At 43.0% G+C, this 15,958-nt stretch overlaps 1 protein-coding gene across 4 annotated transcripts in view; it reads right to left on the bottom strand.

Moving 5' to 3' along the window:
- UTRN (utrophin) overlaps positions 1-15,958 on the bottom strand; it is a 382,484-nt gene that overhangs the window by 309,103 nt on the left and 57,423 nt on the right. For all 4 annotated transcript variants that reach the window (XM_040599527.1, XM_040599526.1, XM_040599529.1 and 1 more), the window contains one exon: positions 13,527-13,588. In XM_040599527.1, the coding sequence (XP_040455461.1) occupies positions 13,527-13,588 (62 nt within the window). The remainder of the gene's footprint in view (positions 1-13,526; positions 13,589-15,958) is intronic.

Below are 15,958 nucleotides of genomic sequence, written 5' to 3'. Positions count from 1 at the left end.
GAGAAAAAAAGATATTTTCTAAGAAATAACTAAAACTCCAATATCGTCTTTTTCTATCACCTTGGCTTTGTAACACTGCTGTTCAGAAAGAAGGCTGTCCAAGGCCTATCTTCCATGACATGAATTAGCTGGCATAGATCTCCTCTGCCTGCACTTAGCTTCTCCTGCCCTGACAGCTGATAGTAATTGCCAAATACTGGCTAAAACCAGAAAGAAAAAAAAAAGCTGAACTGCCCACTGAACCCCATTTACTGGCAAATACCTGTTTTTCTCCAATATGTATATGGATTTTTCTTAAATGTCCAGCTTAATTATTAGATCTGATATTACTAAAACTATTCACAAGAAATCAGAGTTGAATAGCTGCAAAGGCATATTTTAATCTCCTGTACAGAAACACACCTATGTATGTATCAGCCAGCTAAACAGTGGTGAGAACGATCATATAACTAAGGTCACTTCTTAAAAATACACAGATGTTAGCCCAGTGTCTGATAATAAATTATTTTTTCAATTAATTTTTCTGGAAAATTTATTCTCCAATTACTTTCACAAGTCATGCTTAAAAATGTGTATATGCACATGTTGACATATATGTAGGTAAAGGGTGTGGAAAGCTATGCAGCTGTCAGGCCAATACCAAAATCGGGCTATTTGTTATCGAACATTGATATTTAACGTTCTGCCATGACATATTGCCACTTCCCGAGCTCAGCTATAGCCCTTCTAGCACAGTAAGGAACAAGGCTTTCCTTACAGCGCATGCACTGTTCACAGATGATTCAGATGCTTCACTGCTGCACAGAAACTTAACCAAACCCTTAGAGCATGCTGGAGCAGAAGGGGAATACCTAGAAGTAGATAAGGGAAGCCTCTTGTACAGTCTATGGTGTATAACAGGAGGGGATGATCCACAGTGCAATTACCCCAGATGCCAGCAAAATTTGGTTCAAGTTTTGTTTGCATCGCCACAAGGAAAACATTAGAAGTAGGTTGGCAAGGGCATGGGGCCGTTGTTCATGCATCCAGAATAGCAGACAGGAGGAGCCAACAGGTTTCACTGGATGCAATGTCTCAAACACTCATTGTGAAAGCCAAAAAAGACCTGTTAAGTCATTCAAGTATAGGTCTCATGAGAGCACAGTACAGGGGAGAATCACCTCCCTCAGCTCGCTGGCCACACTTCTTTTTATGCAGCCCAGGATATGGCTGGTTTTCTGGGCTACAAGCGCGCATTGCCATCTCATGTCAAATTCTTCATCCACCAGTATCCCAAAGTCCTTCTCTGCAGGGCTGCTCTCAATCCGTTCTTTCCCCCATCTGTACTGATATTGGGGATCGCCCTGACGCAGGTGCAGCACCTTGTACTTGGCCTTGTTGAACTTCACGAGGTTCACATGGGCCAACTCCTGAAGCCTGGCAAGGTCTTTCCCGGTGGCATCCTTTCGCTCTTGCAAACTGGCTGCACCACTCAGTGTGTGGTGTCATCTGCAGACTTGCTGAGGGTGCACTCAAAGCCACCACATGTCACAGATTAAGATACTGAACACTACAGGTCGCCACATGAACCCCTGAGGGACACCGTTTGTTACTGATCTTCATTTAAACACCGAACAGTTGATCACAACTTGGGAAGCAGCCATCCAGCCAATTTCTTATCCATCTAACAGTCCATTCATCAAACCCACATCTCTCCAATTTAGCGACAAGGACATTGTGGGAGACAGTGTCAAAGGCCACACAGAAGTAAGGCCTTTGTAATTCTACAATTAATTCTATTTATACAATTAAAACAATGCACACATGTAACAGACGTAATACCAAAACTGAGAATGTAATAGCTATATAGCCTCAATAAATTTGCTGCCTTAAGTCCAGAAGGGTTAAAAAAAAAAAAAAAAGAAAATAAAAGATTTGGATCTGCTGAAAAAGCAGAAAGATGCCTCATTTAATATAGTACAAGGGTGTCAAGAGCATACAGCTTTCATTCTTCGTTTCCCATCCCTTCACAAGCATGAAAACAGGCTGAATGACTTCCTGCTTTCAGTCATTCATTTGAACAGGTCATGGTACGTTCCAGCCCTACGCAACGTGCCCTGCTATGATGGTGGAAATAATTCAGATTCGCTTTCTCAGGAGAATGGTTTTTCAATTTCATTGGCCATCAGAGCACCACATCTTGCTGTCAGTTTAAAGAGTCAGCAGAAGAGTATTAAATCATTTCTACAACCTAAGCTACTCCTTAGGTATTTTATTAAATATTTATTAAAGTATTTGTTAATATTATTAAAGTTTATTAAAGTATCAACTATCCTCAGAGACACAGCAACATGCAAAGCCTCAGTATTTAGAGAACCCTAGCACAACGCGCTCTGTGGGAAGCCAAGCAGTTCACATGAACTTCCACAAGCACAAGGTGACTGAAGTTGGCTAAGGGCTGCAGCACACACCCCGCCAAGCCCATCACCACCTCCACAGCAGCATACCTGTCAGGAAAGCTAGAAACCTGCTCCTCCAGCTTTTCCCACACCCACCTGAGGGACATGCAGGCACCTGGTGGCAGTGGCCACCCAGGCAGCCCCAGCTGTCCCATCGGGGCACAAAGCCAGCCCACAGTGCTGCTGCTGCAGTGGGAGCAGCGGCCGTGCACGGCTGCACCCTACTCTCCTCACGCGGCCTCCTCCCACCCGTGCATTTCCTCAACACCTGGACACACATTTCCACGCAGCATCTGCTGTCCGAGCCACACGTCTGCAATCGGGAACATCACTGCTCTGTCCTCCAGTGCATGGTGTGGCTTTCCTGAAAGCACTGCTTCTTCAGCAGTGGGGGTGTGAATGTTTTACACCCTGAGCCAGCACAGTTCTCCTGGTACGCAGCGTGTCCTTTTATACTATCTTTGTACTATAAACGGGACCCTGTTTTGTCTTTGACCCATTATCTGCCTCGTATTTGTACAGCGCTTAGCACAACGTGGGCTGCTCCTGGAGTACTTACCAACGCAACCGTGCCCAGCCGTTTCAGCAGCGAAAGCACTGCTTTCCTGGGATGCTGTGCTTCAGGAAGTCTTTTCATTTCCTCTTCCAGACACAGCAACTACATATCCCAGTTTACGACAGCTATACGATTTGTTAAGTGCACTAAGCTTAGAAAGGGGCTGGAAAATAGTTTTATAAAATGGCAGCCCAAGGGATGGTCCCATACATTCACTTCCCAAAAGACGACAAGGAAAAGCTCTGGGGCAATGCTGGTAGAACGGCTACACATGACTTCCTGCAAGAGGCACGGGCCAGCCCAGAGCCAGCCCAGGCTGCTGCCGTCACTGCCATCTGCTTGTGAAAAAGCAGCTGCAGAGCTCCATAGCTTCGCATGTAGCACCCACCACCGAGCCTAGAGGGACAGGCCGCTGTGGCAGCACAGAAGCAACCTGGCATCCACAATACATGACCACTAAGGCAGGACCTGAGCTTTTAGTCAGGGAGCCTAACCCAAACCAAGTTCCAGCAGGGCCAGGAACACTCCAAGCCCTGGCTCTGACCACCACAGGGCACCTGATGGGCCCGTGGAGGCAGGACTGCCCTAAGCCCCACTGGGATGGAGCGGCCAGCACTGGGACCAGCTCTATGCTGGGGCAGACTGCTGCAGCAAGAGCCAGGGCTCTGGGAGGGAGCAGAAATCCAGGGTAAGGCATGGGGGTCTGCGTATTGCTTCCCCCGCCATCCCTGCCCACACCTACACCGCTCACTCCTAGCCTCCAGAAAGCAATCTGGCCTTCTGAAAAGAGCCTGTACCCACAGGTACACACACACACAAATAAATGTATGTATATATGCAGCATATAAACAGTGTATGTATTTCTCTCTCTCCGTAGAGTCCTGCCTGGTATACAGTATGCTAAACCAATCTCAATTTCTCCTTTTCAGAACTGACTGTATTTTACTCACTTTCTACATACTTAAAGACTACACAAAGATAAAGCAGTTCAGGCTCCGCCAGCATCCCATAAGGAGCAGCAGTCCATCGCTGAGCATAATGGATCAAGAAATCCAAGTATTTGCCTTCTAAGAGTGACAGCGACAAGCCATGCTGAGCCCTTCAGCAAGGGCGAACGGCTGGTCACGGTTGCGTTGGTAAGTACTCCAGGAGCAGCCCACGTTGTGCTAAGCGCTGTACAAATACGAGGCAGATAATGGGTCAAAGACAAAACAGGGTCCCGTTTATAGTACAAAGATAGTATAAAAGGACACGCTGCGTACCAGGAGAACTGTGCCGGCTCAGGGTGTAAAACATTCGCACCCCCCACGCTGAACACTTATCAGTTAACAGAAGGTAGTTTTTCTCAGCTTTGCTTACATTTGCTGTGACAGCAAGAAAACACTGGCAGAAACCTCGTTCCCTCAGCCTGCCTGACAGGGCTTTGCCAGCAGAGCTGCACACGCAGGGCTGCTGTAGCAGAGACAAGGGCTTGATAAGACAAACAAAAGAACAGAACAGAGGCAATGTTGGTTCCCCAGTGCTTTAAACTGGCACTGACAGCAAGAAAGGAGCTGATTCACTTCAGCGGGAGCTGGCATAAGGAAAAGAGGAAGAAAGAGGGAAGCGAAAGGAAGGCAGACCAAGAGAAAGGGAAGCAGAGAAATAAAAGCTGGAGTCAGTGCATAAGCTGCTCTAGGCCTGCTCAGGCTGCTATAAGCTTCGCGTAGTGACAGTTGTTAACCCACCACAGGCTCACACACAAGGATCAGACCCAGATCTAATCAACCATGCTATGTTTATTCCAATAAACATTTTGATGCCAGCCTTTATGCTAACATGAGGAGGGGAGGAAAGAGACAAAGAACATTTGCTAGCTGTCCCACAGCAGAAAACACTTTTTCTGTTGATTCATCTCTCATGGGGCAGCAGCAGCAGCGGTTTCTGAAGGATCTTGGGGCTGGAGAACAGATGCTAGCCATATGTGGTAAGGCCAGTCACTGCGGACATCAGCTTTGCAAGTTCCAGCGAGACACCAGCAGGGTTTGAGGAGAGCCCATGCAACAGCGATCTCCCTGCAGCCACAGGAGCCCTCACATGCCCGCTGGCAGACTTTCAGCCCCTCTACCTGGATCAGGTTTAAAAGGGTGACTCACACTTCCTTGTGTGCATCTAGGATTACTTGCAAAGAAGGGTCACCCAGGCCAGCCAAAATGACTGTGCAGAAATCATTCCTCCTCTTTGCCAGAAAGCATTCCCAGGAAATAGAGGAAGACATAAACAAAATCCGGAGCAGATTTTTTAAGAGTCAGTCCAGTGTAACTGACAGTAGAAACATCATCCATCAACATTTACAGTTTCTTCTACTAAAGCCACACACTGCTGCAAAGCAGCAATCTTCCTTGAATATATTTCACAGCGGAACGTTCTTAACTATCCCTTTATTACTAATGAGCAAAGTTACAGAGAATTAAAGGGAGTCACAAATTCCCAGTAAGACAAAGCCTCTTTTTTTTTAACACAAATTATTTATCATCTTATTACAACCATTTATGCTCTTTGTATATTGTTCTTGAACATGAAATTATATGCAGTTAACCATTAAAGAAGTTTTAATGTCCATCCAGTTCTTTAACTAGAAACATGCAGTTTTCTTATGTCACCAGTTATCTGTAGCAGAGAATTTACATGTTCTTTAAATCAATAATTACTGAAGGTACATTATTAGACCTAAATTTTCCAATAAATGAATGCCAAAAATATTTGAGAGTAAGAGATAAGGCACCCCTAGTTCCCATCCCCCTCAGTGATATTGATTCAGACCTCCTAGTGACTTCATTGAAACCAGGATGAAAGGTCCTCTCAGTTTCACAGTAATGCACGCTGGCTGTCACCAGGGAAGTAACGCATATTGTAAAAGCATACGTATGACCTTCACCAGCCACCGAGGGAATGCAGCAGACAAGTTCTGGCTGCTCAGAACAGTGCTGGGAAAAGCCCTAGTTGCCATTTAGATCACCTGCCACGTCAGAAACACCAAAACACCCTGAAAAGATACAGGAAGCAGTAGATCTTGATTTTTCCATCAAATTCTTCTGATCTTCCAGTGTCACTTATATGAAGGTCAGAGTTGTCTTTTGTTAATTATTTTTGACCAAGAGATGACTGTTTTTAACATCCAATAAGACGCTCAGTAAACAGGTCAAAATAGCAGTAGAGCTGCAAAGATCCCTTCCCCTTTTTCTTGAGAAGGGGAAATACTGAACAGGCTCTTAACCTAGGACATGAACCATCCATAATGTTCAAGTACATTTGTAGGGAACTCATGGTAACCACCTACTTAGTTTAAACTTAATTACAAACAACACAAGGAGTAGGGGCTACACTTTGCCATGACCAGTAGAGAGTAAGAAACATGTCAAGTGCTGCTGCATCATGAGGCAAGTACATGGGAACTCGATGTGGGAAACAATTCAGAAAGCAAAAAGGTCATTGCAAAAAGTAAACTAATGTCAACAAACAATCTTGCCAATTTCTAATTTAAGACCATAGTCATTGTTTACAGAAGTATTTTTAATAAAATGTGATACTACTTTTCCATTCTTCTTCCACTGACATGCAGGAATTACAGGACAGTGCACATAAAAACACTAGCTATACTGTGACATGTATTTCAGTTGAATATGCTCTACCCTAAGCTGAACATGCCCAAATAGTTAAGGCATCTCTACATGACACTAATACCAAAACTAGGAATTCAACTATTACTACCCAGTAAGAAAAAAACCAAAGTTAAAATCACAGGAGGAAAACGCCTTATAGACTGAATTAAATATCTTTACTGCTTAACAATAAAATAATTACAAGCAATACAGTAGCTATTTACAACTTCAGACTAACAGAGAAAAAAGTAAGACTCGTCACAGATACACTGAAAAGTTTGATTATACTAGATGGCAGAGATGAGTTTAAGGTGCAGCAAAGCTGAAAAGCTACGATATCTCAATCCACAGATTTACATATTTGCTTTTGTATGTTTTCCCTCCTGTCATGTTGTCAGTCAAGTATTAGACTCAGCAAGGCAGCAAAACGTACACAAGGCATCAGCAATTCTGTGAGGTGTTATTTTTCTCCCCAGCATATCTATGAATGAATTTACATAAGCTTATGTTGTTATTATGTTTAATGTAACAGTACTAACCTCAGCTTGCAATTAAGCTTCATTATGTATCGCTACCTGCAGGGGCAGTTAGGACCACACTTCTTGTCACTGTCAGTTATTTCTCCTACAAGACTGCAAGGTTATCTTCTCCCCTCCCCTCCCCCTGCCCCAAGTCAGCTAACTTCAGGTTGTAACTTGGTTCCTTAAAAAAAAAAAAAAAAAAAAATCCTGCTGACCAAGTTGACTATTGTTCTCATTAGCACGTAACAGGTAAAGGGATGGATTTGCTTCAGTACCTCTACCGGGTTCAGCTCTAGTGCCCGAGAAGGTCAAGCACAAATACACACGCTCCAACAATGGGGATGATAGCCAAGACCAGGAATTAAACTATCCCAAAGTCCAGAGCATTAACCAAAACCAGAAGTAATTACAATCCACACTTCTATACCAAGCTCTGAAGTCCAGTAAGGAAGATGCTGCCCGTACCCTGTTCTTAGAGGAGAAAACAGCAGCAAATTGAGAGGAAGGCAGGAAACTGGCAATTCTCATGCTGTAGCTAAATCTGGGAGAGATCGTGAACTGCTGTATATTATTGCTTTTATGCTAGAGATTAGTCATCCTTACAATATCTCAGAAACTATTAAAGAAGAAAAGGTTATTTTCCTGCATCTTGGTTAATTCATGTCCTATTTGACCTCTTCTCAGAAAAACAGACTAAGTAATACAGTTAAAGAAAAAAAGTAGACTAAAATTGAATTTTTCAAGGCCAGTTCATGCAAACACTAATTCTTTTCCACCCAAGTTGCTCCTCAGGTTAAGGCCAAAATTTTTATAACCTTTGGCTATCTTTGAGTGAAGTTTTACAGTTTAATTCAGCAGTGGAAAGCAGCAGGAGCAATTAGATTGGAGACTATTTTACTAGCAGTCAAGTATTTCTTTGCTTGCACCACAGAAACTGAACTGGGAAAAGGACTACAGATCATCTTAGGTGATGTCGCCTTGGACAGTTAAAATTGCCAAATCAATCTTTTTGATCTCTCTTCTTGCATGACTAATAAATTAAACTCCATAATTCTCTTTCCCAAAAAAATATCCCTGCTGAAATGTCTTTGGCCTCAGGTATCTCAGGTCATGTGAAATTAATTAGCTTGAATAGGTATGCTTTTGTCTTTAAAAAGATTTATCACATTTGCTAAAAGTCAGCAGCAAGGCAGCAAAATGTCTTCAGAAGTATGGGGTCTGACATTTACTATTATGTAAACCACCCTTAGAGGAAAGAAGAAAATTAAGGAGAAAAAAAATGGTGGTAAAGATCTATACAGCACACACCCCAGAAAGTCAGATATGACTTTTCAGTCAGCAAATGAACCAATGCCTGGTATAATGAGGGAGGGACTCTTAATTTTAAGATACATATAAAGCCATCACATTGCAAAGCACTCCAAGCACAGCTCACTAGTTTGCCTACTGCCCTGTCTTCTCCCATATTCACTTTATTTGGTGTCCTTGCAGGGGAAGGAACCAGTCAGAGCCCTGGAGAGGGAACGCACAGGAGCCCCAGCACCAAGCACTTGCCTTCTCACAGGCTAACCTGGAGCTGAGCCCTGGAGGATGCAATCTGCTCCCAAACTGCGCCTCAGCCTCTTCTTTGCTCTTTAAACTGAAACCCATTTTGGAAGACTGCAGAGCAGGAGAGAGCTTATAAACAAAAAAGCATGGAAGGTCTGGCTTCGCCCACACTGGCAGGTCCTAGCTCTGAGCCCTGCCAGTGCAGCAGCTGCTGGCCAATGCAAATGCCAGGGCACCAGCACAGGACCTGGAGGATCAGGAACAAGAACACTGCAAATGCAGAAATAAGACTGTATAAGACTAAGAAAATTGAAGCTGAGAATCTGGATTGGAAAGGGATGGGAGACCATGACAAAAGGGGAAGGGAGGCACAGCTCTCGGACATGCAAGGACTTTAAAGGCAGTTCCTGACACCTTGGAACAAAGCCCCCAGCTGGCTCCATTCAGCAGCCATCCCTCCCCAGACTTATGATCAGGGGGCAGGGAAATCCAGTGTTACTTTCACTGAAACACACGAACATCTTCAGGGGTTTATGTTCTTCTTGCAGAGCACATCCTTCCCAGCAATAAAGTGGTTTTGCCATCCCTGTGGGAAAAACTTCCCTAATGTAATGAAGACACGATTCTTTGGGGGAAGGAAGAGCCTCAGTTTGCCCATGCTGGATCTGTGAACTTCCTCTAGAGTGACAGCACTAAGCTCCAACAGGCTGTGACAGATCTGACTCTATCGGTCTAAATTTAGAGTCAGGGCATCATGTTTCTTGTGCTGACTCTGGGTCCTACCTGCCAAGCTCAGGAATAGCAGAAGAGGAAACCAACCAATCTGAAAGCAAACTTGGAAAAGTACCTTGGAAAATAAGAACACGAAAGCCAGCAAAAACTGACTCCAAGGAGAGAGAGGGCAAGGCTAAGACTGCTTAGACAGAGATGGAAAAATAGGACCAAACACACAAGCATCAAATCCTGTAAGGGCTGGGAAGGTGAAGAGATGTAGAGTGGGAGAAGGGAAAAGAAGGACAGACAGAGCAGGTCTGGAGCTTTAACAAGAAAAACTGGGTCTTGCTAGGTAAGCAACTAAGTGACAAAGAAATGGGAATGAAATAGGCAGGGTGAGCAAAACTCCAGTTTTGCTGGGATTTGCTGGGCAGGCAAGCTTTCTGACACAAGAGGGTGTAATAGTAAGGGCAGGGAACAGGGCCAGAAAGTGGGAGTAAAGAAAGTAAACAGGGCAGAAAAAACCCTGTACTTCCAGAGTCTAAAGTGGGACACAAGACTCCTGAATCCCTCAACATGCCTATCAAGTTTTCTAAAAACCTTCTAGAGTTGCAAGTGCAAGTATCTAGCCACTATGCTATGTAATTATCAGTTGAAGTGTCAGAAGTCTATATGATGGATCTAGAAATCCCAGGCCTGCTGTTATGCCAAGCAAATAGATACAGATTGAAACTATTTAGAATTTTGGAAAAGTCAAAACTAGGGTTGATTGCAAAATCTTTGTTCACTCCCCTTTTACTTATGTGTAACAAACAATGTATGGTTAACAGAGCAGTAAGTTACCCTGTGGACCTGAAATCAAACTCTACTTTTCACCAAGAATTCCCCTGTAACTAATCAGAATCATTTAAAGCACATTTTTACACGTAATCACTAACTGTATGCCAGATTAAAAGGCTTCCTTAGATGATTAAACCCTTGCCAACACGGGCATCATCTTTTTGAAGTCCCTTCTCCATGCTGATCAAGCTCCATCTGAAAAAGAACTAGAATTTTTGATGGCTTTGCTTGAGTTTGCAGAAGAGATGAACCCTCTGAGCTCTGCTGTAAGACTCAATAAGAGCTCTGGTTTATGTGAAGATATTACAGAAATGTCAAATCCTCTGGATAATCTATCCAAAATCTCAGATTGGTCACTCAAAATTAGTACCTACTTCTGATATCCACCTTTACTTGGAATGGCTGTAACACAGAAGACAGTAAGTACTATTGCACAGCAGAAAGGAGTTCTGGAAATGTATCCGTTAATACTTACAGACTGGTAAGTATAAATGAAAAAAGGATAGAAAGGGATAAAGGGATAGAAAAACAAGGATAGAAGACAGTTCTTCAGAGTTTGAAGAGCATACATTAACTATCCATACATGCCTTAATTGTTGGGCTATACCACATGAAAACAGCTAAGTCTGACTCTTGAAATCAGACTGGACCGAGCAATGAAGAAACCCCATACAAACAGGAAAAAATCACATGGCTTAACATAAAGATGAATTGTGCTGTATCAGTATTTATTTGAATGCAGACTTCCCTATACAGATTATCATTTTTTTCCTCTTTAATTTTAACAAAATATCCTTACTACACAACCATCATAGGCTTGTGAGTAGCACATATGGCTCTGCTACAGGAAAAATTTCTACAGCAAGCACTGAGGCTTGGCTGAGTACATTTATTGACCTTAAGACTCAATCCACTTTATATGTGTCTATGCCTTCATTTCAGTGCATGCAAGAAACATGCATTTTGCTCTAGCACAGTTCAAATGAAGAGCACAAACACAAGTTACTGTACTGTGAACTACAGCAAGAACTATCTCACTGAATAGGTGCCCAAAGCAAATAGGGGTACCTCACAGCATACCTGAGATACTGTGCTTTGCTCACCTGCCTATTCTCTTATAAAAGAATGAGAAGACATTGCTTTCTTCCTAAGTCTTTTGTAAAACCCTACTGAATTGATTTAAATCAAGTTCAGCAATTTTGAGTACACTATGCAATTGCAATTTTAGGATGTCTGTATGCCAAACTAGTTCAGAGGCTCAGCTGTTTACTTTTTATTTATGTGTTTAAATGAAGGGCAACTACAATATAATTAACATGCAAGGACAAGTAAAATTCTTGGACTGAACTTTACAATTCCATACAAAATTCCTCAGTTACCATTTTGTTTTCTCTGATGTAAATCAGATTACATTCACCTAGCCTCTAAAATTTCTGTATCCTAAGCAGCTGAATCAATCTAGTTTACAGAAAAGGTATTTTAAACAACCCAAATCAAAATCAGTCTCTTTATATTTTCAAGGCACAGCTGAAACTAGACTTTCTTACATGAGGTGATTTCTATTGAACACCAGCAATTTCCTTGCAATCTGAACATGCCAGTCTTCATAAATCTGCATCTTGTCAGGGCAAAGAAGCCATGCTCAAGTTTGAATTAGATGTGTGCAGCAGTCAGGAATATGTCCTTTTATGTGAGTCTCTTTAATCATTAACATGGCTTTCATAGTTTTGGGTGGTTTAATGGGCCATGAAGTTACAGAGTTACTTCAGATCCAATGAGCATCTGACCATACCCTGTGGCAGGGAAATCCAGGCGGAAAGCGGGATCTGGCTAAATACGCAGTCTAAAAGGAAAAGCCACTTCATAAAAATTTATCCATGGGTGTACAAGTATGAAAACAGTTCTACCCGTTTCAATACAATGTCTATAACATGTACACACATAACACATTCTCACAGCATCACTGTCATTCCAGTGTTCGTGTCATGTTTATGCTAGGGTAAGTACAAAACAGGCCTTCCTTTCTCACCATATTTTCATTCTTTATGTCATCCTGCCCTGCCTCACTCTTCTGCAGAACCGTCCACCCTCTGCAGCAGTTAAAAGCAGCGTAGAGCAATCAGTTACATGTACACACACCCCTGAAGAGCAAACTAGCCAAGAATGCATTGGATGAAGAGTACAGGATATCAGCTTTCAACCAAAACAAATCTAAGCCAAAGTGAATCAACCAAGGCCACAAGCCTTATGTTGCCCAGTGTCCTGTGGCACAGGAAGGGAGGGAAGGTAAAAATTTCTTACGTTGCTGACCAAGAACTTCAGAAGGGCAGCGCTCCAGAGGCAGCCATTCATTGCTATAGCACTGCCCTCACTTTATTTCAAAGGAAAACCAAACCAACCCCACCCACACAAACACATCCTTCTTTCTGTATTTATACCCACGTGCAGGATTTCACATGCATGGCCCTTTTCATTAACGGGGTGCAACCTACTAGTTAGCCCACTTGGAGCACCACACTGGCTAAAAAAAGACCCCACGAGTTTTCTCTGATAATAGCCCAGGTTCCTTCACACACTGGAACTATAAAGTAGGGAAACTTCCCACAGCCACCACACTGCTGGCCAAAGTGTCACTTTCCACTATCAGCAGAACAGCATAAAAAGCAGGTTTTAAATAGCATCCCAAAGCAATCACCACTTCCTTTCTCATCCCAAAGCAAAACCGAAGATCCTCAGTAAGTTTCAAGTCAGTAGAGAGAATTAAAACAAGAAACATACAGCATGAGAACAGAGAAAAATTCAAAATGAGCAAGTAATTGCACAAAATCTCAGTTAAGACTCAAGTAGCAACACCAGGTGGCTTCAGCTGGAGGTTTGCAGAGTATTTTGGGTGAGCAAAGCTGACTCAGCAGCACTGAGAGTAAACACAGTGACTAAGGCTCAAAACCTGCTGTAATGCACTCAGAAAACTGCATGTAGAAATAAACTGTATAAAGTAAGAGGACCAAAACCCAAACAGATACCATCTTGCAAACACAACTGTATTTTAATATATTAAATAGAACCTTTCATTTTTTCTTAAGACATTAGCATCAAATGTTTTTTGTGCATGCAGAAAGAGAGGGAACAAGCATTACAGTGTTATCTGTTTTCATTACACATTTAGACACATTTTACTAGGAGTATTCTACAAGAATAACAGCACGGTATATTTAACCAATATTGATCTAAACAGTGAATTAAAGTAGTACTTGCAACCCAACATTACCTTGGAAAACCGAGCATTTATCCATTTTGTAAAGGTCTTTTTCTGTACATCATTGTGTTCATCTGGAGAGACAAAATAAGAAAATGACAATGAGTGAAAATGCGTTCTTCTTAATCCTAGATTGCTCAAAACAGGTCATACTAAACACTACCCTGACTTGGTGGGATAATTTTTTGCCTAATCAGTCAATAAAGCTGTTCAAACCTCTACAAGACTTTGGTACTTGCAGAGTCAAACAAATGTTTCAGCTTTGCTAGCAACCACACCTTTGCATTAGAACCAGCCTCACAGCACCTCCTGGGAAGGATATCAATGCATTAAATTCACAGGCTTCCCATCTGGTGAAAAGCAACCTATGGAACCATTGGACTTTTAATCTACAGATTTTGCCAACAGCTTTTTACCCAGATGCACTGCTCCAAAAGCTGCTGAGGTCCTTACTCAAGTTTCTGACAGAGATAATAGCTTCCTTCAGTACAGGGCACAGCAACTGCAGTAGCAAAGCTGCTGGAATAACCCTGGAAGCATTTGCATCCTTACCCACCCTCAGGCTGGTTTCACACCTGGGTTAGGAACTATGTTACTGATCAGTCAGTCAAGCTCAACTGAAGTGTGGGAAAGGCTCAGTGGCCCTTTCCTTCAGATGCCTCTACTGGTGTGGAACCAAAAAGTACCACCACCTAGGGCGGAGGAGACACCCAGAAGGACCCAGCAGGACAAGGAGGAAGGCCATGGAAGCACTCGCAGGTCAAAGCAGAGGGAGGCACAGTGGCCTCCAGCTGTGCAAAAAGAAGATAGCTTCCCAGGTAATTTAAGGAAGCCACTTGGGAGACACCTACAATTTTACCATCCTTCCCACTAAACCAGGCTGAGTCACCTCCAGCACAGCTCTGCCCATATGAGAAGATACCTGCAGGGTAAATTGCGCTGAGCAGCGCTAGGGGTGAGAGTATGCCTTATCACCTAAACTTAAATGACTGCAAATTACCTGCTGGCAACAGACCAGGCAAAGGAAGTTGGCCCACCATGGATTCTCAGGACTGCTTGCTGCAGCCAAGAATCATAGAACCATTTTAGGCTGTGACTGAAGATCATCAAGTCCAAAGGTTAACCCAGGACTGCCAAGCCCACCACTAAACCACACAGCCTGTGAAAGGCTTTAAACCTCCAAATCCTGCAACAGAGCACAGCCAAGGCAGGCAGTGCCTTCCACCAGGCAAAATGTTCCACAGCTGCAGCCCAGATCATAATCTCCAAGAGGCCTTCAAGACCCCATGAGCTTCTTGACATGCCAGCCTCGAGATACGCAGACTCCCACACCATGCTGCTGCCTGGGATATCCTCTTGCAGAACCTCCTGGTGGCAGCTGGCACCAATTTTTCCAAGCCCCTTACCACAATAAAGCATTTACCACCATGGTGTTCAGACCATCTGTCCCCACACTAGGATGAAGCCATAGAAAAAACTGGATTGAAACTCAGGTGTTCTACTTCATGAAATTATGAAAAGCAAAAAAAATTATACAGTCTGAAGAGATACCAGATGATGATTAAAAGGCACCACTTACAAGACCATACACCTCAGACAGCAGTAATTGAGACTGTTGTTACAATGAAGTTTTACCTACAAAACCCAGATGTTAATTATTTTTAAAAAAAATCACAGCATACTATCAGAAGATACCTCAGGTAGATGACCTCAAAATTTCTTGTTTCTGGCCCAACATGTATCTGAAATCGATGCCATTCATGTCTAATGTATCTAGCCATAAATCTGTCACACACAGACCACTGGAGCAGTAGAACAAATGATCAGGTGTTCTTTCACCTTACAAGCGAACAGTGGCTACAGCCCAGTCCAGACAAGAGAAGTCACTTTGGTAAGAAATGAGACGTCACAACAGTTAAAAGAGTTGATGAACTTTACAAAAATGTTTATATCAATTTAAAGTAAAACCTCAGTTCTGGGCTCCTTTTAAGCTACAGCTGAAAAGCCTGCTTAGGGCATGCCAAAGAGCACACATCTGCTGCAATGTGGCAGCCCGCAGCCATTGTTTCACCCTCCCATGCCTCTCCTCTTTGTCACCCAAGCGAACCCAATACAGCCCACTCCTCAGTCACACCTTGAGCTCAGCCAGAAATCAGATAGCCCAATGCAGAAAAAGTTTTCTGAAAGAGCTTGAAGATACCTACAGTGCATGCACAGCAGACCATGCTTAAAACAGCTTGTTGAAATTCAAGGTGGTGTTCCGGGGGAATACAATTACTTAAAAGATCTCATTAACCCTGGTCTCTTCCCTCAGTGAAATAGAGTGCTTTGCCATCGAAGACAGACAGGATCCACCAGAGCAGGTCACTCTGTGCCAAGTAGCCATCTCAGAGAAGACTGCAGGGTCAAGATTTAAACTCTAAATATACTGAATACATTTACTC

The sequence above is a fragment of the Falco naumanni genome, chromosome 6, assembly GCF_017639655.2.
Source record: "Falco naumanni isolate bFalNau1 chromosome 6, bFalNau1.pat, whole genome shotgun sequence".
NCBI classification, from domain to species: Eukaryota; Metazoa; Chordata; class Aves; order Falconiformes; family Falconidae; genus Falco; species Falco naumanni.
This window is presented reverse-complemented; position numbering and strand designations above follow the sequence as displayed.